This window comes from Solea senegalensis, linkage group LG11, assembly GCF_019176455.1.
Source record: "Solea senegalensis isolate Sse05_10M linkage group LG11, IFAPA_SoseM_1, whole genome shotgun sequence".
Lineage (NCBI taxonomy): Eukaryota > Metazoa > Chordata > Actinopteri > Pleuronectiformes > Soleidae > Solea > Solea senegalensis.
The window spans coordinates 3,000,537-3,027,823 of NC_058031.1; the positions used below are offsets into that span (position 1 = coordinate 3,000,537).

The 27,287-nt window shown below is 41.6% G+C and overlaps 2 protein-coding genes across 4 annotated transcripts in view; both read right to left on the minus strand.

The window, feature by feature from the left end:
* Positions 1–5,654: 5,654 nt before the first annotated feature.
* On the minus strand, positions 5,655–12,132 carry LOC122776594 (sushi domain-containing protein 3). Of its 2 annotated transcripts, none has more exons than XM_044037179.1 (5): positions 11,865–12,132; positions 9,818–10,012; positions 8,213–8,360; positions 7,225–7,389; positions 5,655–6,500 (listed from the first exon to the last, which is right to left on the minus strand). In XM_044037179.1, the coding sequence occupies exons 1-5, from the start codon at positions 11,938–11,940 to the stop codon at positions 6,191–6,193; spliced, it is 894 nt and encodes a 297-aa protein (XP_043893114.1). In that variant the 5' UTR covers positions 11,941–12,132; the 3' UTR covers positions 5,655–6,190. The 2 variants fall into 2 exon arrangements, with proteins under 2 accessions (XP_043893114.1, XP_043893113.1); XM_044037178.1 differs by having other exon boundaries at positions 7,225–7,392.
* Positions 12,133–24,814: 12,682 nt separating this feature from the next.
* fgd (faciogenital dysplasia) overlaps positions 24,815–27,287 on the minus strand; it is a 69,925-nt gene continuing 67,452 nt past the window's right edge. For both annotated transcript variants that reach the window (XM_044038168.1, XM_044038169.1), the window contains exon 19: positions 24,815–26,458. In XM_044038168.1, coding sequence (XP_043894103.1) covers positions 26,213–26,458 — 246 coding nt within the window. In that variant the 3' untranslated portion in view covers positions 24,815–26,212. The remainder of the gene's footprint in view (positions 26,459–27,287) is intronic.

The window sequence follows — 27,287 nt, forward strand, 5'->3', positions numbered from 1 at the left end:
CCACTGAGGTTTAAGACTCGCTCTCTTCTGTGACCCAATTAGCATGACGTGGGCATGATTGGCTGCATTTGGACGTACTGCATGCACACCTCCAGTTTAAGGCCCATATGTGCCAATCGCTCATGTATGTTTTGGTCAAAAGGGACAATGAAGACAACAGTAACCAGGGGAAACTTGCTTGAGGTTATGTGAGGAGGTCAACTCCGTAATTAAAGGATAACAGTAAGTACAAATGAGGCCGATGTCCCTAATGAGAAATGTGAGCTCCAGTACGTGGGCATGTGTGGAAAGTAAAAGTAGTCCTACAAGGAAAACATCAAATAATCACTTAAAATATGTTACAAAATGTTGTAACGTTACCAAAAACTCAACTTCCTGGGTCAAAGGTGCGACGTGCTGGTTGGATTTTGTCAAATTGTTGCTGCTGCTGCTGTCGCTGTTGTCTGTACTCAACCACAGGCGTCACGGCAACTGTTCAATTACAACAATGTTTGGTTGTGACCATGACTCCTAAGCTGCTGTGTGTGTGTGTGGTTCTCTGGACCAGCAGCAGCAGCAGCAGCAGCAGCAGCCGGTGAGTCACAGTCAACACGGCACAGACCCCAGCACAAGTGCTTGTTAAAACTGAAGCCTTAATTAGACTGTTTCAGCCATGTCACTGAAACCCCAATTAGAGCTCGAGCAAATGCTCATTTTTCACACTCCAGCGAGGAAACACACGCCGTCTGTTTCACACCACGACCAGCGAAACACCTGAAGAATCTTAAACCACGTTTGCATCTATAATTTCTCCAACGCGTTAGTGACAAAGCAAAATTTTTTTTTTTTTTTTGCCTGACGAGCCGACGTCACAATCTCATCCTTTTTCCCTCCTCCACAACTATCACTGGTAACCGTGGAAACAGCCAGACAAGCCAAGAGCCAGATTGATGACACACACACACAGCTCCACTCACAGAGCAGATCTGTACACTGATATATACAGTACATCTATAATGTATATCCTCCATATCTTGGCCTCATTGATAGCAAACTTGCCTTGCGGGAGGTCTAACATCTCGAGATGTTGACGATCAACGAGCAGCTTGAGGTTGAAACCCGCTCTATTAATAGTGCCCTCACATGGGATGGTGGATGCCAGTGTTTGAATGAACAATCACCCTGGTGACACTTGCAGCCTCTGTCAGCACCTCCCCATCCCCGACCTCACTCTCTCTCTGGCTCCCCACATTCATTCTCTCCCTCTTTCTTTGTGTGCAGAGATGATGTGGTGTACCTTCTCTGCATTGTAAGTTTTTAAGGGCCTTTTTTAAGTGTGAAATTCATCTTTTTTTTTTATCTCTTTCAAATAGTCATGTAAACAGATTACCATGCAGCATTTAATTATCTTGACTCAATACAATCAATTAGAATGTCATTATGAATTAATGACAAATCTTCTTAATTGTCACATTGTTACAGCAGCACACCCCATCGTCCTCTTCTGCCTCTCTTGGAATAAGAGAGCAGTGCCCTCTAGTGGACTAACTAAAGGTGCAGTTCATTTACAGATTCATGTTTTCATGGGGTAAAACTAAAGCAAATCCCTGGAGGAGTTCACTCAGGTCACGAACAAGGTCAAGGTCAGCAAGGTCATTTTTAAATGAATCAAATTAACTCCAGTTTACATAATTGTAATATGTGCAGTAAAAAGCTTCGGGCATACAATGAAATCCTTACTACGTATTTCAGAATGTAATATAAATAATACAATTTTGACTAAATTGTGACTAAAAAGTGCAACAAAGGAAACTTGAGTTTTTTTCTTCTTAAACAGCGTTTAAAAACTGATGAGTCACTGAAGCTACATAACTAGATCTATGAAATCCATGTAACCCCAGGTGATGCCAAACATATTCTACATTTTATTTGAGCAGATGGTGAACACCGTGGTAGTGCAAGACTAATTAAACCAGTAATGAATACATGTCAGCTGCTACTTTAAGTCACATACAGAGTACATATACTCTAATATTTGGCTTCATGTCTGCAGTACAGGGCCTTAGGGCCTGTGTTATGATCTGTGGTTTCCTTAGTTGTTCAGGTTTAGGTGCAACAATGTTTTGAGCCCAGCTGACCTTCTAAATAATACAGAATGACCACATTTCTGGCACATTCAAAGATAACAATACCAGGATTCATTGGGCTCAAATTGTGAGTGTGAGTCATCCTTTTCTGACAATACCAGAGTCCAGACCTTAAACACAACGAGAACCTTTGGGTCCTGGAGAAGACGTAACACAGCGGCACTATTCTCGCTTCATAAATACAAGATCTTGGCAAAATAAATAACTGCAAGTGTTGATTGAAATATACTGTAAGTTGTTACATTGTACAATCATGGTGGATGTGTGATGTTATTCCAGAGTGTCATCTTTTCTTTTTATTTGGTCGTGTATCTGGATTTGGCACAGGAGAAGTGGAAGTGATCATGGTGGAAGTTACCATGGCGTGTTTCTTCTCACAGGAATGGTTCTTCTGCTTTCTGACCTCAGCGCATGTCATTAAAACACCTTTACTGAATGCAGTGAAGAAACAGAACAGTACATCTAATCTCACCGTCTGCGACAGGACGAGTTAGAATTATGGAGAGAGAGAGAGAGAGAGGGGCTCAAAAACAAATCACAGTATCTCAGTTATTAGAAGTATTTCATTTGATCACCACACTCTTCAACTGACCTGAGGCTTTAAGATTTCACTGCCTATAGAAACATTTACGGTACCTTTAATATTATGTACATACATATATATGTATTTATATATACACACATATATGTATATATATATACATATATGTGTATATACATACACATACATACATATATATTTTACTTTAACTCACTTCGCACTTCAAATAATGCTCTTGATTTACTTCTTTTCACACTACTTGGTCTCTAAACTATTTACATTTTTTTTTAACCTTTTTTGATGAAATCCTTCAAGTTTGAAGCCATAGATCAATAAAGTTGTCTAAAAAAAAATCCCAATACTGTAATGAACACAAGGACTACACAACTGACTGCCTTTAACTGGCACCAGCGTCTCTATTGCACGACTTTCATCACTTTTAAAGACCTGCCTCGTCTCCTTGGCTTTCACTTCTACCTAGATTTTTACCATATAAAGCACTTTGGTCAGCCAACCCTGGTTGTTTTTAAATGTTGACTTGACAACTGACTAAGAAACTGAAACAGCCCAGGAAGAGCAGCTTATCACTAAATATTTTATGCATGTTTAAAAAGCCTATACAGTATATTGCATGTCAATAAATAACAATAAATACCTTCTATACCAAAAGCAAATGTACACTGGTGTACAAAGCAGTACAAACTCAGTTAGTAACTCAGTTACTTAGAACAAAAAGTAATGCGTTACTGAGAAAGTAACTTTGTAGTTACTGTAAAACGTTTTTCCAATTCTCCCATTAAATAAAGGTTGATTGACTGAGTTCCCCTCTAGCCCTCATTTCAGTTCTGTACTAATGCTGAATAATGCAAACTGTTGATTAAAACAACCGTTTCAATTCATTTGCATCCACATCACTGAATCTAATCATCCAAGCAATATGATCTATTGTGCACCAACACAAACCTTGACACAAACACCAAAGTATTTATTTCAGTCAGGCCACAAAGTCTTCCATAGCCTATAAACTGCAAGCCTATCTTTTTCATTTGGTATTAATGTGGCTTAAATGCAAATAAAGACATCCTGATATAAATAACTGAAAATGATATTCTGATATAAATAAACAATCTGAATTGTTATTCAGAATCAAGTTGGACAAATTAATGTGCTTTCACTCAGCACCTAAGAACTTCTGTTTAAGACAATGAAATATGAAAATGATGCATAACACCACCAGCTAACTGACATAACTTAAGCATATTCTGGTAAGGGAAAGAAAGACAGTCACATATGTTGGACACGTTAGTGGGACATGTGCCTGCTTTAGAAAACAGAGTCTCTTTAAGTGTTTGTTTATACAGGAGAGTAGCATGAAGGAGGAGGTTGGGAAGGTAAAAGCAGCCAAAACGTGTCCAAACACAGTTCACCATATTTCATTTTCATTGTGTCTAAAAATCGATCCTTATGATTGCAGATTGTATTATTATTACTATATTATTATTATTATCATCATAATAATAATAATTATTATTATTATTGTTGTTATTATTATTACCTGTGCACAGTACCATGCTGATGATCTGTCTGAAAGCAGGGTCCTCCCCTCTGGAGATGGGTCGCATGTTTCCACTACATACTGTATCTGAGGGGAAAAAACACGTGTTTTTATCTGTAAAATTGTACCATTGGATTCTTGGAATAATAGCCTGATATTGCTTAAATAGATCCAAATAAGCAATTAAACATACCGTGCTATTGTTATATTAAGTTGTGCCTGGCTATGGGTCCGTCCGCTGCTGCTTGGGTGGAGCGTGTGTGTGTGTGTGTGTGCTCGCTGCTGTGACTCTCCGTCTCGGATACTGCGTTAGCTACCTTAGCTACCTTAGCGGCTAACTTTGTCGAAGCTTCTCCAGGTGCTGTTCGCCGTAGAAAGTATTTCTGAACCGGGACACAGTCTACACGTTACAGAAATGTTGTTTTTCCCTCTGCTCTCCATTAGAAAACAATGTGAATACATCCACGAGTAGAAAAACGTATCTTTGTTGATTACGTGTGGGACTCTAACGAGGGCGACAAGTGCTTTGTCTTTCAATTCAATGAAACTTTATTGATCGCTAAAACCTCACCAAAAGGAACGGAGTAACGCAGCGTTTGGTAACGGAAACGGAGTTACTTAAAAACAACGCGTTACATTATTCGTTACTGAATTAAGTAACGGCGTTACCAATAACGCGTTACTACTGACACACACAATGTGAGGCCAAATCAAACATCTACAAGGAGAATAAAAAAGACTTGTTGTCAATTATTTATGACATCACACAGCTGACATTCCTGACCATAAGTTTTCACCCTTTTTGTTAAAGGGACAGTTCAGGATTTTTGCAGTATGGTCATATGAGGTATGACTTTGCCGTGCACGTTGCTTTCTTAAGAATACGTTAATGATAGACAGTCTTTTAAGGATGGAAACTAGACTTTCTCACGCACAGAAAGTCCATATTAAGAGAGAAAAATCAGCCTGGAAGCACCTCCTTCAACACAACCAGAGTCTAAATCCTTAGACATTAACTGATGTCCATTATGATTTTAAGAGGATTCCAAAAGAGACAAATTATAGCTTTAAGGTACATCCACGGGCCACACGTTGGTGTAGTGGTTAGCACTCTTGCCTTTGCAGCAAGAAGACCCGGGTTTGTGACCCGGTCAGAAAAAGGGGACTTTCTGGTTTTCTCTGGTTTCCTCCCACAGTCCAAAAACATGCAATATGGGAATTAGGTAAATGGGACACTCTAAATTGACCGTAGGTATGAGTGGATGGTTGTTTGTCTCCATGTGTCCCTGTGATGGACAGGCAAACTGTCAAGCGTGTGGACCCGCCTATCGCCCTATGCCCCCCGCGACCCTAAAGTGGTAGAAGATGGATGGAAGGTACATCCACACTTTCACCGTTCAATTTTTAGCACCTCATAAAAACTCTACTCAAGTGATGAACACTCTTTCTTTTAATATACATTCACTCATGACAGTGGTGTCGACGGCTGCCAAACATTTCAGCCGAAAATCAAAAACTCATCTCGCGACATTCAGCACCATGTAGAAGCACCTGCAGGCAGACAGTATGTTGCATGTCTCCACTCATTTATTCACACTTTCCTTCACTTTGTCATGCGCCTGCACTTCAGTCACCGCAGTGCTGCTGTGTCATGTTAACACGTCACTTTACATTCAAGCCAGTAAACTTTTACTTTAACACTGTTAAATTCTTCCAACGTTATATTTACAATCACAACAGCCCAGCTGCTCGTCCAGCTCTCCCTGTGTCTCTGTCCACCCGACAAGGCTGGAGTCCTGAAGGTGTAATGTCCTCTCTTTACAGGCAGAGGGCAGTGTGCAATCACAGTTTGCAAAAGGCATCTATGAGTTTGAGTGCAGACAATAAAAATGAGGTGAGTAACTTCCCCCTTCATCCTCGTTGATTAAGTGAACAGTGATGTACGTTAAATGAGTTCTTGGCTCGTTCTCACACTGATATAATCCTTATGGAAAATTCTTTGGCGTGGTTTGAACTCCTCGTGTTGAAGTCCTCCGCAGTCGACGGACCGATATGCGGCCTTTCATACTGCCACACCAGCCCGGGCCCCGTCGCTGAGATCTGGACCAGGCTCGGGCTCGTGGTTTGATAGGGGGACAAGTTAGGTCCGGGGTACTGAGGTGGAGGTGGATTCTGTGCCATGAGAGGCTGCTCGTAGTCGTGACCGGGGAGAGGAGCAAGGTGAGGCAAGGAGGGGCTGTATGTGTGGACAAGTCTGTGAGAGAACTCCTGATGGCATCTGTAGAGAGAGAAAAAGACAGGAGGAGAATTCAAGTGAGCCACATTTCAGCCACTTCACAAAAGGCTCGCCCAATAAAGTCTACGCCATAATTAAACACTGTCTTCGCTGCTTTATCTTGCCTGCAGACATCATTTTATGACTGGAAACTAGTGCGTAAACTCTCCCACACAAGAGCCCAACGAGAAAATCAGCATTCGTTTTTTTCAGTTTTCACAGACACAGGAGTTGCTGATTTACTGCTGACTCATTTGGAAACTCTGTGTGTTGCTCAGGGTAGATCTGCAACAAAGGATTCCAAACACCAAAGTCACAAAATACCACGCATAAATTACTGATGACGGCAGCAGTGGATCGATAATTCTTGATGTAAAATTGCTGATTTTTCTCTATGGGATTTGGTGCATGGAGTGAGAGATTTATAAAGTGATGCAGAACAGAAATGCTGTCTAATGGCAAACATACTCTCGTGATGACATGATGGAATGGATGTTTAAGTTTCATGTATATAATTGGTCAGCCTGGAAAAAACACGAGTAAGCTTTATTTGTTATTTCTAATGTATTTTTGTTTTTTTTTACTCTGGCTTGCTGATCTGTGTGTTTTTAGTCTGAATCTGAATCACACAACCTTGTGTCTCTGTTGGCAGCCATGTTTTGACTGACGGCAAAAGTCAGGGACACGCTGGGGCAAAATCCCCGACTTAAATGAGCCCATGTCTGACCTGCAGGTGTGCCTGTTGTCACACGCAGGCAGGTTGTGAGTGTCCCACAGTGACAGCATCTTCTCCTGGGTGTTGTTGTTGTTGTTCCTGCCTTTGTGGCTGAAGTGAGACCAGTTGTTGTCGCGGTGTTGGACCTGCTCCTCAAACTGGCACATGTTTGATGCCCTGCTGGGAAAAGAAAGTCAGTCTATAAGTGGTGAACACCTACTTATGAGCCCCTTACAACATGTTTCACTTCAGCGGAGTATTCGTTTACTTTTACTTTCCTGTAATAGGGTCATTCATTTTATTTCAGTCAGAACACGGGCCTTTCTGCACGGAGTTTGCACATTTCCTCACACAGTCCAAAAACATGCAGATTTGGGGTAAACTGAAAACTCTAAATTGACCGTAAGTGTGAGAGTGGATGGTTGTTTGTCTCTATGTGTCCCTGTGATGGACTGGTGACCCTCATGTGGAGGATATAACAGTAGAGGATGAGTGAATAAATTAATGTATAATGATACATTGACTACAATTAGCGTCTCTGTTATGTACTACTATATTTTTCATTTGTTCGTTCCATCAAAGAGACATTTTTAATTGACTTGAATTCAGTGTATTTATCTAATACTCTTACTTATTGAGGCTGAAGATACTTAAGATAAGTTGACTTTTTTCAAAGTGCCATTTTCTTAATCACGAGTCATTTTCCCTTAATAGTGGTTATATTTTCTTGTTTTTTTAGAGGCATTTTTTTTGCAGCGTTGTCCCTTAACTTCACAGGCAGTTCCATATGGAGTCAACACTGAATCACAATTCTTTAGATGCATCATATGACCCTCTCACAGGTTGAGCTAAATTACCAACATTTAGTTCCACTGAAAATAGTGTTGCTACATGTGTGTGTGTGTGTGTGTGTATCTACACAGAAGACAACAAGGTTTCCCTGTGTACACGTGTACTTTCACTTTTCGTCATCCTTTTCCATCCATCGCTCCTCACTCACCTCTCCTGCTTTTTCTTCGCTTCCTTTTTGATGCAGTCCACCCAGCAGCAGGTGATGAAGGCCATGGACATGAGGAGGATGATGGCCGAGCTGATGATGGACGCCACCACGGCCACACGGAAACCGTAGTCCTCGTAGGGAGTCAGAGCTGACGAGAGAGAGAGGCGGGGAGAGAGACGACCATTGAGGTTTCCTCACCATGCGACTGTTTCACTTTTGTTTCACAGCAGAAATGAGAAGCCGCTGTACGTCACGGTGCACCTGCTGCTCATCATGCAAAGGCAAATATTCCGTGTTGTTTGTATTTAAATGTCACTGAGACAGTTTCGTTTTTTTCTCTCTCACGACTCATGACGACTGAAATATAGTTATCTTTCCCCTTCCCCTCACTCCTCAGAATAATGACTCAACAGCGCAGCTACAGTCGGTGAAGTTATTCCTCTCCACCTGCACTAGAATTAATATTCACCTTAAACAGCCCACAAGTCATTTTCCTTCACCTAATTTGCGGCGTTAATTATCGCCCAGCGACTTTGAGCGTCTTCATGCAGCACTGCTCCGTTAGCCACATAATGTTTAATATATATTCCATCTCTTCAGAATGATGAGAAGACAGACAGTTCAGGGGAACTTTCTGCAGCCGCTGCAGTTCTGCCAGGAAAAAGCATTTGGAGCATTTTATCTCAAGCAGCCGAGTCTCTTTGGCTCCAGTGGATTACGCTCATTTCCTGGAGGCTTAATCTCAATTTAAGAACAACAATGCCATTACCTTGAAATGCATAATGATTTGCATCATGATAATGTGGATAAAGCAGAAAAACGCTTGTTTTGCAATATGTCCGCCTGTCACTCCCATTCTTGTGTGAACGTTGCATCTGTGATCGTAAGGGGGAAAATAACAGCTAATCTCTGAATTAGTCATTAGATTAAGTTGAATAATAGTAAGAATTATGGTTAGATTACTAGTCAGATGGGATTGGCACAGTGACCCCCTCATGTGGAGGATGGAGTGGTAGAAGACAGACGGATGGATGATGGATGTTAGATTCATCATTTGAAACAATAATAATGTGTGACAGCCATAATCTGAAGAAGCTAATCTGTGAATTCTTTGAAATTTCGAACAAACTTTCACTCACAGATGATGGGATTTAAATTTGGTCATCCAGGGTCAAAGGTCAAGGTCCCTGTGGCCTTTTTTTAAAAACATTGTGTATGTACTATCACAGGAATGACCTGGATTAGCCGTGGATTAGCTCTTTATTTCATCTCATGTATTGTCATCGCTATTGTTTTGTTGGCAAATCAATGTCTACACACTCTGTGAAGTGTAACTCTGTTCACTGGGGATTTGGCACAAACTTATACTTAAACTTAAGGAAGAAGTGATTTAGATTTGGGTCATCCAGTGTCAAAGGTCACTTTTTTTTAAACCTTGTATATCCACTATCTGATATGAATGTTTTGCTGTTGTTATTTTTCCTCTTTATTTCATCTTAGTTATTGTCATAAAGTGCTATTTTATTTACATTACAATCATTATTGGTATCGTACTTTTTGTCCTTGATGTGTATATACAGTACATGCATCTCTGTTTCTACTTACGCTGACAGAACGTCTTCCCCTCCCAGTGGGTGCTGTTTTTGTCCAGGACACACGTCAGCTGCTTCCCTATCAGTTTGTGTTTGGCCGGACACTGCAGCGAGATGACCGTGCCCACGGTGGTGCCATTGCCCTGGACGATCTTCTGTGTGCCCAGGGCTGGCAGCGGGATCGGTGCACACTGAGACGGGGACCGGCCTGAAAAGGAAAGAACGGATGAACGGAACGGTCAGCTGGTTCCTGAAACACTGACGATTCAAGTTGAACAACAACAGAGCAGGAAGCACTGCAGAGGAGGCTGGAATGGGACCACGGTTCCACAGCTATCAGTGTTGAACCGCTGTAGGGCTGCAAACAACTGCGTGCAAAACACCCCAGTGCTGCTGCTGCTGCTGCTGCTGCTGCTGCTACATCGAATTCTGACAGTATCAAAGCAGGAAATGTGATAAATCATTAAACAAAATGCCTGCAAGGCGAGTGGAAACACACCAGGCCATCTGGAGCCATGCTGCCCCACCGGTTATCACACAGTGCTCAGCATATTACAGGAGGGGAGGCCTCAGCAGTCTGTCTGGCACAATGAATCTCCAACAACTATCACTTCATCATGACACAAGCTGCAGGAATGTGAAGAAACAAACATCATGACATCAATCCGGTGATTTCCAGCAGGAGGGGAAATGTGATCAGGTCCAGGAAAAAAAATAATAATCAAAAGGCAAGGAAACTGAAGGAAACCTGCCGTTAGGTTTCAGAACAATGAGAAAATAAAGTCTAAAGTGGTTTCAGAAGACCGGCCAAAAATGTGACAGGCTGCATTTACACTGAAGTTGCACCAGTGAATGGATTAATAATTAATGACTGTTTTGATAATCAATAAAGCTGTTTGAGTTCTGTTATTTCAGCTTATTAAATGTGAGTAACTTCTGGATTTATTTGTTCCTTTACGACAGTAGTCGTGAGTATCTTTAGTCAGAGAACAAAGAACATTTTCTCTGGTCTGGTCTGGTTGTTTTTTGTTGTTGTTGTTTGTTTGTTGTTTTATTTGTTTTATTTTATGAATGAAAATGCTCTGAAGTTTTCTAATGTGATAAAGAAAGTGATGTACTGTTAACTCTGGAGTGATGGCCATAAGCACCAAATTTAAGTTTATATAACACAAGGACACACTTTATTGCTGATGAGTAGACGTAACGTGTGTGGTAATGTGTGTGCGTGTGAGATAAGCAGCTGTGCACTGGTGCAACGAGCGACCACTTTTCATTTCCTCTTTGTTTTCTCTCATTTTGAATTATAAGAGTCTCTCTGCAGGAAACGTGTGTGTGTGTGTGTTGATGCTCGCTGACTGACAGGCGACTGTCCTCTGTCCTCTGATCAGACACCAGTCCAACATTCATGTTTGGTATTGTATTAAACATCCAGCGTGTAAAATGCAGTTGAAATAATTTGAATTTTGCAAGAATTTCAGTTGGTAAATGTTGTGTTTCATTAGCCCAATGTGAGTCATCTATAGTTACATCCGGAGCTGGGTCAGGTCTACGGAGGCCACTTTGGACCACCATGTTTCTACAGACAAACTCAACACCTTTTTAGTTTTCATGCTCACTGCAGGTTCTCCAACACAACAGGGGGCCAGTTGAAGTTGTGAGGATGAGCCACATTGTTCTTACAATGTTAAAATGTCCTTTTGTCCTTAAAATGACAGGAAGACAGACTGACACAGACATGGTTCACACTGCTATGCTTTCAAGGACTCTCACTGACTTCTATTCACCTGGACATAATCAGTTAACCAGCCTAAACCACAACCAGGTAATGCCTAACCCTTACCATAACCATAACCACAACCCAAATCTTAGCCTTAAACTGAAGCAGCTCCTCAGAAATGAGGCTCACCCTTATGATGTCTATGAGCGTGAGTGTTTATGCTTGCACAGGTCCTAAAAAGGTAACAAATAGCCTACAAGTACGCACGCACACACACAGTCACTGTCCACGCGCTCGACCCAAGTAGCCAGTTTTGCTTTTGGATTATTATTCCACGACTTACCGGAGTTATTCCGGTGACGGGCGTCATCTCTGTCAGTCCTGGACACATCTGCTACTGAAGCTGTTGCAGCTGACATGGTTGTGACAGACAGTCAGACAGACAGTCAGACAGACAGCCGCTCCTGTGGCCGCTGTGCCCGCGCAGCAGTGTCCCTCAGTGCCGGGTACAAGGTAAACAAGCCTGGACTCCTTCGGCTGGAGTCGAACTTGGGCTCCTCTGGTAATGTGTGTGTGTGTGTGTGTGTGTGTGTGTGCGGCTTGTCATCCAAGGACTGAGTTCACCTCCTCCTCCTCCTCCTCCTCCTCAACTCCTCCTCCTCCTCGCAGCAGCAGCAGCAGCACCAGGTTTGGATTGCGCGCTGCGCTCGCGGTCGCGCAAAGCGGATAAGCGCACTGGAGACAGGACGGAGGGAGGGAGGAGACAGCTGGAGTAAATCGGCGAGGACCTTGTTGAGCAAAGCAAAAATGACTGTGTGTGTGTGTGTGTGTGTGTGTGTGTGTGTGTGTGTTTGTGTTACAGCAGGTGAGGTCAAGCTGGATGTCAGAGCTGTGATGTTCTCTCCTTCTTCACCCGGAGCAGGAGGTGGCACCAGGATGTACCAACTGGCAGCATGTGATGCTTCAGACTGTGTTGGAAAAAAAGAGAATTAAAAATGAATTAAAATGCAAAACACACAAAAAAGTAACATCAAAGTAAAGTGAGATCACATGAAGAGATTTCTTTTCTTTTTCCTCTATCAGCTGAAGTGTAAGAAAAGGGGAAGTCATGAGACACATGGTGTTACAGTACACTACTAAGGTCAGAAGGCAGGTATTTTATATATTAAACATGTTATCCTGTTACCTTTCTTTAAACTTTGAGTTTTTATTCATTATTTCATGTTTTAAGTGGTTAAAAATGGCAAAATAGTGGATTAAAAAAATATTTTTTTAACAAATAACAGTATTTTCTTTACAGAAACATAAGATATGGCAGTCATAAAATGGAACCAAAAAGAGTATATATATATATATGTATATATATATCAGTTCCAAAATTATATAAAATATCTGCATTGCCTCGTGTTGCTGTTCAACATCTCTGGGGAATCTGCTGTGCCTTTATGAACTCCTGTTTATTTACTGTTTTTTTTCTTTTGCATTTATGATTTATTTAGTAGGTCCAGATACAACCTACATAGAGAAATTGAAAATATCTCTCCAAACACGTACCATATATATATATATGTGTGTATATATGTATGTATATATATATATATACATACATGTATTTATATGTATGTATATAGACATGTGTGTATATATATCCTCAGTGACTCAAGTGCAACAAAATGTCTTTTATTAAAGTAATAAACAGAAAGATACACAATAAAGGGATAAAACAGAGGGAGATAATGTTGAAAAACAACATTCAAACACAAAACAATAATACAGTAACACACAATTACATGTTACCACACTTGAGACTGTAAAAAAAAAAGTCACTTTTCTCTTCTCCTCGTGATTCACAACTGGTGACGTTTGTTACGTGAATGATTTCATTGTGTTTTATGACACTTTTCTTGTAAGAATGAGTGAGATGTCGTGGTGTGACTGCAGGTTGCTATGGTGACCTTTGCCAAACAGACAGGATGTTATCAGTAAGTTTGCATTTCAACACACAAATCACATGCTGTGGTTGGTTTGTTCTTGTTCTCACAGTTGTAGAAACTAAACGAAATCCCATTTTCCACCGCAGGAACTTTTCTCATCTACCCGACTCCAGTGTGTCACTGAAAGAAGTCCCTCGCAACCAGGGACTTTTCAGAGTACCAGGAACTGGGGATTGGTGGAGCACATGTCGAGTGTGCCTGCAACTCACTTTTAAACCTTAACACCGAAGGCGTCAAAATGTATGTCGGGATTTTTTTCGCTTATTTAAATCATAAAAAAATGGATTCCCTTTCATGCAACAGCGACAGTGGAATGACCACATGTTGGCTTTGACCTGCAACTTCTCAGCTTTCAGAAACTGCTGGAATTTCTCTGGTTTAATTGCGGTAACGCTAAGTGCGCTTGTGTCTGCGATGTGCTCGGCGTGAAAAGGTGAAACCTGTAGACCTTTAAAAGAAGACGAAGAAAGGAGAACCTATTCACTTAAAAAAATGGGATGTGGACGTAGGACAAGTGCAAGATGGCAGCCTCCCCCCTCCCCCCACAAAGCAAGGCCCTTTGCCTAAATTATATATACTTATTCTAAGGCTACACAAAGCAGTGATACATTTACTGACAGTTAGTAAACAAGCGTTGCATTAACATCCACCAGCAGCACTTACTTGTTTCCTTTTACGTCAGTGCGTCATTGAGAATTCTGGGCATGCACAAGACTGTTTCTGCTGTGGGTGATAAGTGTCTCAACAGGCAGAGCCCTGTTCACCTGAGCAAAGCCCTGTTCACCTCCTCACTCACTCACTCACTCACTCACAGAGATGAAGAGTTGCTCATCACGGTCTTAGAAGAATACAGTGCTTGTTGTTCTCTGCCTACATCGCGTGGTTCTTTAATTTAATCTTATTTGGAGAAAACTCACCAAATGTTAATTATTGACTTTTAAATTGTCGTTAGTCTGCGGGTATGAAAAGAAAAGAGCCTCCGTGATTTACCGTGGAAGAGTTTGGCTTGTGTTCAACTCCCAATGTCATCCGTAACATTTGTCTCTGTGAGTAATACAATCAATGTTCATAAGAAAATACACATAAAAGCAAATTATGTCTAAGCCGAAACACTTTGGAGTGAATGGTACAGTAAATTCTTCTGTTCCCTTTTAGGGAAATTCATTTTGGGCTCATTGTCTCTGTACGTCAGAGTAAATAAAAAAGAAATGTGGATAAACACAGAAGGATAAAAGAAAAGAGAAAGAATCACAAAAAAACACAAAATCCATATTGCAGTGGTTCATGTTTGATATTACCCTCACATGCGCGAGGGAGACAGAGACAGAGGAGAAGGACATTTTGAGAAATTAGTCCTTCTAAAGTGCTCAGGTTTTCTTCTGATTTGGAAACGGTTGCCAGGGGCAACGGGATAATGTGTTCTGGCATTGTTTCTGCAGGTACAGTTTGGACCCCTCCAGATCGGTGTGTTCTGTATAGTTTTTTTGCAATCCAATAATATGGAACCAAGGGGTTTGCTAATGAAGCTGGAGTCAGTCAATAAAAGCCCCTTTGAAATAATCACAATGAGATAAAGCTTATGGAGAGAGGACAGTGACTGCACTGTCTGTGCTCATTTATTTAAAACTTTTTAAAGGTAGAGTGGGAGATTATTTTCTGTTTTTCTTTTTAAATCCTCTTCACACTCTGCTTGTAGCCAAAGAATGAATGCAATGTCACAAAAATGGAAAATGTCAGTCAGCTGTGTTTGCAGCAACGTTTCGGCAGAAAAGTCGGTACCAAAAGTTACCGGTTAGAGCTGATTCGATTCATCGAGTAATCGGTTGGTCAATAAAATGTTGATCGGTGTTTGTCAAACCGTTTTTAATGATTTATTTGTTATATGGAAACTATTCACATATAAGAAGCTGAAATAACCAGAAATCTTGTTTTAATAATAATAAAAAAAGCTCCACACCGATCAATCGATAATCGGAATAGTTGACGATTACTTTAGTAATCGATTAATATATATTAGTTTCAGCGCTGTTACCTGTGTATCCATGCTTGTTGAATGTTCCTGTGTTCTGGAAGTCTGAAGACAGGGGCTTGGACTTTTGAATTTTAAAATGTAGCATGCTCGAACTGTTTTCTTTCCCAGGATCTCCAACCCTACCTTTAAGCCTGAAAAAAAGAAAGGGAAAGTTGTAAAGGGAAAGTTTTAAGAAAAAGAACCCTTAAACAGTTTAAATGTGTGGTGGTCGACTTAGACTAATGAACAGAAGAGAGAATAAAAGGTGAAACACATCATAGAAAGACTGGCCTGACATTTTTTATTATTAATCGTGTCTGACAAGAGAAGAGAAGATGAGGAAGGTGAAACTGACCCCCTCCACATGTCCGCTCTGCCCGTGACACAGTGTGACACAGTGGCTCTGCTGGGGATGAACCACTCCATCTCACAGGTAATTAAGTCGAGCAGGAGGGGGCACCACCTCGTCCTGCCAAGGGCCCCGTCAACGCCGCTGCTTAAACCAGGCCACATATGGCCGCAGGTCTGGGTGGAGGAGAGTGAAGGTGCCCACTCTCTGAACAGTCCATTCCACAAATGCTGAAATAAACGTCCACTGTGATATTAACGGGGAGAGATGTGCTTAAGGATGAAATACCGTCCGCATGCCACTTCATATCGATGAACTGCACCGCTGCACCGCTCTGAAGATGCACCTGCATTCTGTCTTCTCTCTGTTCTCTGTCCACAACAACATCAACACTTCAGACTCTGCAGTAATCACAGAACAAAAACACATTCTGAGGCTGGATTGAGGCCACCGTCGCTCCATAAATCCACACCTCCATCGCAGCCGAGAAAAGAACTTTCTTTTTGGGAAGTGAGAGGAAATGGGGGGAAAGGGGTGATACCAATGACATTTTCTTTTGTTTTTTCCCTGTGAGTTGATCAAGCATTTCTTTGCCACGGCTGTTACCTCAGCTGTGCACAGCTTGCAGGGTTAGGGTTCACAAATGCACCGTTTGTCTCAGACGCCAGAGAAGAGGAGACACCACTGTGATTTGTTTAGTGGGAGAAAAAAGGTCAAAAAGCAGCTTTAATGCAGCATCCATAAGCTTTTTACTGTGTCGTTATTGCTTATCTGTCGTGAATATAAACATGCCTGTCAGTCTGTGACAGGGACTGTTTGTGTTAAGTGTTAAGGAAGTACGATCGCGTCTGTGCATGCGCCAAACATGTTTTCTGTTCCACGTATATTATTTATTTAAACTTTGACAAATAATGAACTTGATTTTATGCCTGGAAGAGTCACATATTCACATTTTGTTTTGTTAAACATTCCAAAAAATTAGAAAAGCGATTAAAACATTGGATTAATGTTTTCAGTTCGGGCCTATTTGTTTATTATTATTTTAAAAATAAAATTCTATTATTATTATTATTATTGTTATTCGATATGTAGTTCATTGTATTATTGGTATTTGGTCAATAAAGTGATTGAAACCGGATATCTATATTGTGCAAAAATCAATAAGCGTAGATGAGGCTGGCATAGAAGTCAAGGAGGTAGCAGCTTATTCAGTCTATAATTCTAGTCATTAGTCATATCGGCAGATCTTGGCGTGTTCAGATCAGATCATACATTTTAAAGCCGATATCTGCTGATACTGATATCGTGCCAGTAATATCGTACATCCCTACAGGGGTAAATGAAAGTTCGAACATCTACTCTGAAATGTGCTTCAAATACTTAATCAATACAAATACAAATACAATAATCTGGCAAAATTGTAGGTTAAGTATTACTTTACTGACAAGTGAGGACACACTCCTCCTCCTCTTCCTCTTCTTTGTGAATTTTTATATCACTCTGCTGCAACACTCCCAGCTACACGAGTCATTCTTCATCGCTCCACCCTGAGGGCCATCTGCTCTCACTGCACTCGTCAACATCGAGAAAAGAGAAGAGGAAGTGAGAAATAAACCCCGATATGTAGTGTAACAACGACACTGCAGGTTCCTGAAGTCTTTGTACATCTGTGCGTGTGTGTGTGAAGTATAGCGTTCATGCAACTTGTCCAGCGGTTCCCATTGAAAACAGGAGTGGAAAAAAAAAACAAAGCAATAACAAGGTTTCCTCGGCCTGAAGAGAATGTGGGAAAACACGGGGATGAGAGAGACTGTAACGTGACACTGCGTTCAGAAAGGCTCAGTGACTCACAGACAGAAACATTTCAAGGGATTTTGTGGGGCCTTAGTTTGCATCCACACTTCTATGTTTTCATTTGAAAACAGCCTTTTCAGATCAAAACGATCTGCATCAAAACAAGAAGGCGAATCCATCCCCTGCCGTTGTTTGCTTACGTTTAAAATGTATTCTACTCGGTGGTGAGAAGCTGTTCTTTCACAGACAGGCTGACGTGGGGCCGATGAGAACCAATCAGGAAGTGACTGCGGGTCATCAAGCGCGTCATCATTTTCAAAGGTCTATTTCAGTGGCTCTCAAACCTTTTATACCAAGTGTCACCTGAAGTTCACATCATTATCACCAACGCTAAAATACAGTGGTGTAAATAGGTCGAGCAAAGTCAGCGACACACTTTTCACAGGAGGCCGATTTATTTATTCCCACTAAGATAATTTGCTCTCTCATCATCCTCCTCTTCCTCCATGTACCAGAGCAGGCTCACGTACCACGTACCACAGTTTGAGAACCATGGGTATAAAGGACGTTCTCAAACGTCTCCATGTTCTGTGATTCCTTCAGTACAGCAGGTGTACATGAATTTTAGAATTTAAAGAATTTATGCATTTTGAATGAAAACGGAGCAATGTGTATGTTGCCGTGGTCAAGAGACCTGTTAGACCAGGTCCAGTCAAACCAAAGACTGAACCCCCACCTGGGTCCCCACACCCACATTAAAAGCATAGCCTGTGTTAACTGCTACGAGCAGTTTTGACTGCAAACCTGCTGTTGTTGCCATTTAATTCACAACTATGCATTTTTTTTCTGCTGCTATAAATAAAACACTTTCATGCTCTGACACCCCTCATTTTAATCAGATTAAGACAATAATTCTGTTAACTAAAATTAAGCTAATCTTAGTAGGACTAACATACCTGGATAATGCGATTCATAGTCCGATTACTCCAGCATGTATACGCTTAGTCGGACTGGAGTCGGACTTGGAGTTCTCTTTCGTAGACGGAGCCGACGTATTTTACTGCAGCAGCGTTGCCTGAAATCATACAGCAGCGGCGTCTATCTTTGGACAACACAGCGACCACAAGAGCCACGCTCCATCTAATTTGTATCACGATTCACGTGTACAATAGGTAAGAAACATATGGAACCACGGCACGAACCATCTCGCCGTTCACTGTTTGTTTTTTTGTGACGTAAAGGTCAACAGGAAACTGATAAAACACGCACTGGCTAGAGGTACAGCGCCACCTACGGAGGTGGAGTCATACAAACGCGGCCAATAAATAAATTTTCTTCTCCGCATGTACTCTTGATTGCCTGTCTTAGTCAGACTATGGCCTTAGCTTGATTAAACTGTGCGTGTAAACGTACTGACTATATGATTTAATTACAAACGCCTTGTTGAGTTTATATCTCATGGATATTTAATTCCTGGGGCTTCTTCTAAAATTGTAATGTAGACTCAGGTACTGGGGGGGGCCCCTCTCAGGCCAGGGCCCCAGACAACTGCCTGCTTTTCCAGCCCTGTTATAACATCCCTGTCCAGATGTGAGGCAGAACAGATGTGATGCAGTTTAACGGCAGAACAGAACATTGATTTCTCTGATTCCAATGACGTCCTCTGCTGCGGGGCGGAGTAATTGCTGAATTATGGCCTGGATACGCTTCTAAAGTAAACATTATCGTGTAACTCTGATTAACAGTACAATCCTTTTGTCACGTCAGTGCACACAAACACTGCTACTCGCATGCTTTTTGCCAAATGACTCATCCTGAAATGACTGCACTCGTTCCGAGCGACTCCACATTTTGTTTCGGTGAGCCTTAAATGCAACCGTGTTGCTCCAATATGCGATGTTCGATGTTGTGTATAATAAGATGTTCAGGTCTAGTGTTTTACGGCGTCGTTTGCTCAATGGCCCGGGCTGAGTAGAGTAGCGCTCGGTTACGGATGGTGTTAACTTCATTAGACGTGCTAATTTAGGCTGCGGTGTAACTCAATTTAGAGCGAGCGCGAGTGAGTTCACACACATTAGCATATTTGTCAGAATAAAACAAGTGTGAAGCTCAGGGGAATAAATTAATGTTGGGGTTTGCAGAGAGAGAGTGAGAGAGATAGGCCGTCGTTCCCGTGAATTAGTGCTGTTTTGTCTTCTGCGAGGCTGTGATGAGAAAGATTCTGGGCAGAGGCAAAGCTAATGGAGCCGGTATATAGTTCCGCTGAGGGCTTTTTGGTCATTTATTTAAATAGACCTTCAAATTATTATCATCAAATCCAGCTTAATGATTTGTAATAAGTATATAAGGAGAGGAGGACCACAACTCTTCTCTTCTTCTCCCCACCACATATGATTGAGGCTGTTTCTGGTGATGTACGACTACGATTACAATGATTCGTCATCAGCATTGTTTGGTAAATCTCTATCAAGCACCTTCAGATGTTATCATTAAATATAGGACATGTCCTGAAGGACGTCTGATGGACTTTTGTTTCAGGGAGGAGGCCAGATTGTACGCTGCTGATTATGAAAATGGACTTCTACTATTTCTGGGTTTCAACTTCCAGAAAAATACTATGATCAACTGTGGGAGGAAACACCTATCTTGCATGAACTGAATTTTTGCATATTTTACACAGCTTCCTGTAGCAAGATGTAGACACACACACACAACGAAACTCGCCCATAGCTTTTGTTCAAGTGTACAAAACACAGACAGAACAGGAAATAGCTGAAACCACTTCCTTCTACAGTACTTAGTATCTGCTTGCTTCACTGTCGAGTGGAAAGAAGCACATGTGTTTTATGTGAGGGCGTTGCAGCAGATGCGGTGGCCAAAGACAACATGATGCAATACTTGTTCATTTTTCATTGTTTTCATCAAAAGTACATGGTCACAAAACTAAGGGTTTGTGCTCATCTCATCTTTCGTTTGTTGAAAATATCCCACGTCGTGTAGCTTTACCAAGTAACCTAACTAACTAACTTAAGGAGTCATAGTTTCCTTTATTATTCTTGTATATATTCATCCAAAATTAAAAGTAAAAGTACCACTATTTTGATAACATTTTACTTAAGTACAAGTAAAAGAACTGCTCTAAAAATGTACTCAAGTTAAAGTAAAAAGGTAGCTTGTTTACCTAAATTTACTTAGAGTAAAAGTTACAAGGGAACACAAATCTCCCCAATTCACCTGTCCTCATCACTCACCTCTACCTATATCTACCTCTGTCTATCACTTTTGGACTTTGTGATATATGAAAGAGTTGAGTTGTCGTTCCGGTAGACTCACTAATATTGACTTCCTGTTTTTATTTTATGGTTATCTCCTTGTGTGTACCTTGTCTAGTTTTAATCGTCTGCCCTGCTCTGACGTGCCTGACATCATGTTCTATTGAAGAAGCCCTGGAACCAGTGACCCTTCAAGGACACGTGTGATGTTATAAAAATCCAGTGAGAATTAGACTCATTCCCCCACAGACTTCCATTCAAACTACAAGTTATTTTGGCAACCAGAGGAATCAGCCCCCTGGTGGTTAACTGCGACTTCTGTTGAAACCTTTCTTCACTCCACACCACTGTGCTGCCTCCACAGAAAACCTAACATGCAAACTTTCCATCAACTAATCAAGGTCAGATTGGAGATTGCAGATTGGAATTTGATTGCAATCGAGGCGTTAAGGTAAGAGGTGATCTTCCCAGTTTTTCCAGGGTGTGTCTTCAGTGGTTTGGGAAAACAAAATGTTTCTGGGCCACACACACACAGACACACACACACACTCACAGCTGGTAAGAGGCTTAAGCTCCAGTGGCACACACAGCTTTCCCATTAAACCCTTCTCCTCCTCCACTGCTGTGGAAATAAAACAAGCGGCAGAGAATTAGTGGCCACAACCTGAAACCCTGAACAAATTGTCTTCATGTGAAATGTTCTGCCTTGGATTCCTTTTCACCCACAACTGGTCTCCATCCCATTTCTGGCAAACAATAAAGGCTCAGCTCCGACCGACCTTTGCCCTCGGTGGAAGAGGTCCACGCCCTTGGTGAAAAACCGCCATTACGAGAAGGAGCCTGAAGGCCTCAGATTTTGAGGTCAGTTTGACGAGTTACACTTCCGGAGTCAGCTGTTACTGTCAAACAAAGCCGACCAGAAAAACCACAGAGAACAGGAACTGGGAAAAACAAGGTGCGAGGTGGAGATGGGAGAGCAGCACACACCGAGAACTTCCCTAATGCAAACTTTGATTATCGGCTAAACGACAAACCCTCAGAGAAGTACAGAGAACAGAAGGACAGAGGCTTGAGTTTCCTCTGAAAGAAGAATGAGAGCTTATCTCGCTCAGCGTGGCCTCTTCAGTTCTCCAGTGGACACACAGCAGCCACCCCGCTGAACTCTGCTGCTGATGTACAGCACGTAAAACTTAGAGCAGAAGGAGGCCGTCAGCAGTTTGCACCGCAGCACGGCGCGGCTCCACAGAGACAGAGGCCGTCCAATTCATCATTTTGACACTCGCTGTTGACTCGCTAAATAAACAAGTTATGTTATGGTTCACGCCGCCTATCAATAGCTGTCCTTTCTGCCCTTTTTCTTCCCGTAAACGCACATCAATCGGTTTCTGCCGAGAACAAAGTGTAACGACAGAGCAGAGACAAAGCAGACGAACACAGAGAAGACGGATCTGAATTCAATCAAGATGTAGTCAAAATGAACCTCAGCTGCAGCAGCTTTCCAATTCCCCCTTTTACTTGTGTAACACTTGTACATGTGTGAAATTTGAAATATTCCACCATGACACGGAATACAAAGCATGCGGGGCGTAGGGCACATATAAGAACTCCACAGCCACTTTAATAGGTACACACCGGATAGTACACAGATAATGTAGGGGGTAGGGATGTCCCGATCCGATATTGATATCGGATATCAGCCAAAAAAACACATATCGGATTATATATCGGATATAAAATCTCCAATACAACAGTCCATTCCGCTCCAGCACATGATCACAACAACAGTGTGTGTGTGTGTGTGTTACTTCTACTAAAGAGGTTAAACATTTTTCTTTCACCTGAAATCAGAGGCTACAGCGCGAGTTAGCCATTAGCACCATGCTAGCTCATCATGAGCTGCTAAAACAACATTATTTCATAAACCAGCGCCACCTGTCGACTTTCAACAGCTTCCGTTTGTTAATTATACCCCAAAAACCAGTCATTCCAAACGCTTTCTGTGTTTTAAATGTGTCCTGAAGCTCCACACACGGAGCTAAGTATGTACGCGGGGCCGGTCCGGGTTTACCTGCGGGAAGAGTCGCACACCCTGTGTGGGTTGGGCTAATCCAAAATAGTGAAAACAAGGGGGGTGTTCTCTGAAGACACACTGTTATCCAACACCCCCATTAGCACTTGGTACTTTCCTCTTGATGAAATTAACATGGCAAAAAAAATCCAATATTCTTATGCTGAAGGTTAAAATTGATGTATATAATAATAAATGGTTCAGTTTTTCTCACACCTACTGTTGCTGACTATTGTTCTCTGTTTTAGTAATATTACTTGATCAAACCTATTCTAACATTCCATACTACACAATATGTCATTAAAGTATGTATGATTCGTGCTGCTATCGTATCGGATCAATATCGGTATCGTATCAGCTGCTGTGGATCATCTGCTTCAAATCATGTGTAAAAAATCTTTGTTTTTTTTGTAAAACATGTGTAAAACAACAGTCCAGACTTTTACAGTGTGTAAACAGTTCCTCATTTCAGAGTTTTAAAGGAAATAATAATCCTTCCAGTTTCAATAGGGTTCTTGCAACCTTGTTGCTCGAACCCTAATAAGAATGAAAAATAACACAAAACATCGGAGAGACAGAGTGTGTGGGAAATTGTTCTTGCACAAGTGGCGTGTCATCACCTGCCACTTTATTAGGTACACAGAACATGTGTTGTAGTCGAGCTCCTTCAAGTTTTTTTTTTGCATTCAGAGATGATCTTCTTCATACCTTGGTTGTGACAAGTTATTTGAGTTATTGTTGCCTTTCTATTATTTTTGAACCCGTCTGGTCATTCCCCTCTGACCTCTGACCTCTGACCTCAAGAAGACATTTTTACACAGAGAACTGTCACTCACACCCCATTCTTTTGATGCTCAGACTATTTTAGTGTCACTTTAACACCGTGTGGAAGGAACGATTGCCTGATCACCAAGAGTCTCTGATCTGAAGATCTTAGTGATTGCGTTGGTGAATAATGGTCTCAAGAGGGTCAGAGATGAAAGGTGTACCTAATAAAATGGCTGTTATGATTCTAGATTATTAGCATAAACCAAAACCTGTGTTGTATGCTGTTGAGACATGTTCATATATATATAAAGAAGTATAATTTTATAATGCAGGCTGGTGGAATCTGGACTGATTACATTCTGACAGGAGATTAAAGCGATAACAGTGTGAGAAAATCACAAAGTGCTTCTGCCTCTCTTGCTTTTCATAAGGCTTCTTAACACACAGAACTCCATCACTGCACATGCCGTGACAGCTGGCTTGCACTGCTGCACACAGCAGGCAACAGTTTTATTATTTTATTATTATTATTCCCTTTAAAATAAAGTAAAACTGTTTAACTTTCAGGGAAGGATACTTTTTTTGCACACTCTTGCTCAAAGAACACCTTTTTGTGTCAGCATGTTATTATTTACGTAGTTTTGGACAAATATCTCTTTTTAAATCTTTAATGCTACTACACCTATGTACCCACAGTGTCACTATAGCCGAGTTTCTTCTTTTTCTTTTTGCCAAGTAAAGCTGAAATTGAAATAAATAGAACTAAAACTACAGTGTATGTAGTTGTGCAACATTAATCCTCTTAAATCTCATTAAAATCAAGTATCTGTGGGCATTGTGTCATACACTGTTCTCTGTGTGGGATATCAATAGAGGATCAGCGACTGGAGTGAATCCTGTGTGTGTTCATGGATCAATCTTTCACTCACAACACGAGTGAAATTCGAGTGTCAGTAATCTGTGTCGTCTCATTGAGGGAAAAGTAACGGGAAAATGTTTTTTGTTTTTTTTTAAAGAACGAGAAACGGGAGAGGATGTGCTTGGACAGCGCGGCACTGAACGAAACCACGACGCCTTTGTTTATTGATGATATGCTCGACTGCTTTTCCACTGTTGCACAATCCAGGTTTAAAAACACACTCATGTTGCAGACTCTGCTCACTTACAGTACGACAAAGAATGAATGAATGAATTCTGGAGCATTTAAAAGGAAAAAAAAAAAAAAAGGAAACAAAAAACAACCCCGGGGAATTTCTAAGCACGGTACATAAATATGAGTGATTTCACATGCACAAAGAGATCCAATGATGAGATTCTTTTTCTTTATTTCTTTCTTTTTTGCTTCTTTTCTTTAAAGGCCGGTGCTGATAGGAGCAAGGTACGAGGGGCCAAAGCAGAATAAACAGTTTTACAGTACAGTACTTGGTTTCCATCATATCACCAAAGGGAGGGGAGGAGAAGCAGGGCTGATACTCAGAGAGAGGATTTATTTATTGATTCATTCCTGAACCTGCAGCAGAGACTCAGAACTGAGGGCCCCCCCCCATGATTCTGTTCCAGCTGTGCACTCTCATCTGGACTAGTGACAATAACGAGAGGTGAAATGTAGTCCGTCAGACTCGCAGAAGACGTCCCCGCGGTCCAAAGACGACGACGAGACGGAGTTATTACAATACAGGAGCGGTAGAGGGACAGAAACTGTGGGAGCGTCAGGTGGCCAGCCACATGTTTACACATCTGTGTGTTTTTCTTCTTCTTCTTCTTTAAGTTAAAATGTCTTTTCTTTTCTTTGTTTCCTTGCGTCACACTATAGTTTACATACTGTACAATACCCACTGAACTGCTACTGTGTCTCCTTCAAACAAGGACAGAAGAGAACAGAGGCTTTCTTACAATAACATTCAATACTTATATGGGAGCGCACGCACACACACACACACACACACTCACGCGCACGAGTTAATGCTTCACAACACAGTCGCATAATGTACAAGGAACTTCATTATTTTAAAAAAACAAAAACAAAATTCATAGCGGAACTTATTCAGCTATAATACAAATAAAAACATCATGAGTCCTTCATGGGTCCTCTCCTGCTGTTGACAACACGCACGGAGAGAGAAATAAAATATCCTAACGACACATACATGTATGTACAGTGGCATGGGTGGCTTCAAAATAACATCGTCCTTCTACGTTACGTTTCAGGAGAGACAGCAACAAGACGGACAGCGCGAGGGAGGAAGGGGGAGCTGTGGGGGTCGTGGACGTCAGATTGAAGTGGCATCGGAGGGACTGAGTGGTCAATTTCAAAAAACAAGAAACAAAAAGAAAAAAGTGCCAAGATAAAGTGAATTCAAGTAATGTGTGCTCTATACACAGGGCGGGAGGCAGGGGGGGTGGGGGGTTTGAGTCCTTTGGCTCCAAAATGGCCACTACTGGCTCTTTCGGTGTTCGGTCAGGCTCGTCGACGAAACCGCGGGCGGTTCTCCGCGCGCCGCTTTGGAGAGGAAGTCCGTCCACTTGGCCTGAAGTTCTGCGTCCTGGGCACTCAAGAGCAACGTCTGCTGCGCGTGACTGAGCCGCAGCGCGTGTCTGACCTCCGACTTGTCTGCTGCTGACGGCGGAACTGCGCTCACGTCGAAACCAGGGAGAGGCACCGCCCGCGCCCCCTTCAAGTCCTAGAAAAAAGGTCAAATATGTCAGTCAGAAGGCGTGTCATTAATAATCTTATGTATGGAAAGGACAGATGTTTGTTTAAAACAATAATAAACAAATAAATATTTTTTATAAACACATTTTGGTGCTCTAGGTGTGTTAACGTAACTTTTTTACACTTTTTTACGCAAGGTGCATCTAAGGATTTTAATCCCTAATGTTAGGTCTTCTTCAACAGAAAATGGTGATAAATTAAGCTCCAATTTAGAAGATTAAATAACAGTAAAACACAACAGTTCGGTATGTGCCTGTTTGGTAGATGACATCTATGAATTCCTGCAAATGCACAAAGGAACTTTATTCTACGTTAACGTTAAAGTAACAGCTCGTCTCTTCACTTGCATGAGAGACAGTCCTCTCTCCCCTCCCCCCCTCTTTCTTTCTGTATAATCAGGAAAATACTCATCCAACTCACATTAATCCTAATCTTTGGAATGGCAGCTTTTCTGCACTGGGATTGGGATAATAGTCTTGGAAATGAAACCCGCGGAGGCTTTAACAGTCCACTGTGATATGAATGACATGACAGCCTCTCTCCGTGATTGCTTTGATTTATTTATTTTTCCGTGTAAACCACTTATTTGCATCTCACTGAGGCCGATGTAATAGTACAAACAGAGCCAGGATTTAGAAGAAGGATTTACAGTAAAAACAACAACTACAAACTCAAAGCCCAGTCGCACAAAAGGAGCAAGCTTTCACTCACTGACACGGACAGTGGCTACACCTGAGGTCACATTCAGGACAGGTAAATCCTCCTGGCCCCAATCTACTGCCGACAGACAACCTGGC

Bases quoted from the DNA above. Each gene is read 5' to 3' on its own strand.
- LOC122776594 (XM_044037178.1), bottom strand. From the start codon at position 11,940: ATGTCAGCTGCAACAGCTTCAGTAGCAGATGTGTCCAGGACTGACAGA. The intron at 10,013-11,864 runs GTAAGTCGTGGA...TTTCCTTTTCAG, and splicing joins CCGTCACCGGAATAACTCCG to GCCGGTCCCCGTCTCAGTGT. The intron at 7,393-8,212 runs GTGAGTGAGGAG...TTCTTTTCCCAG, and splicing joins GCGAAGAAAAAGCAGGAGAG to CAGGGCATCAAACATGTGCC.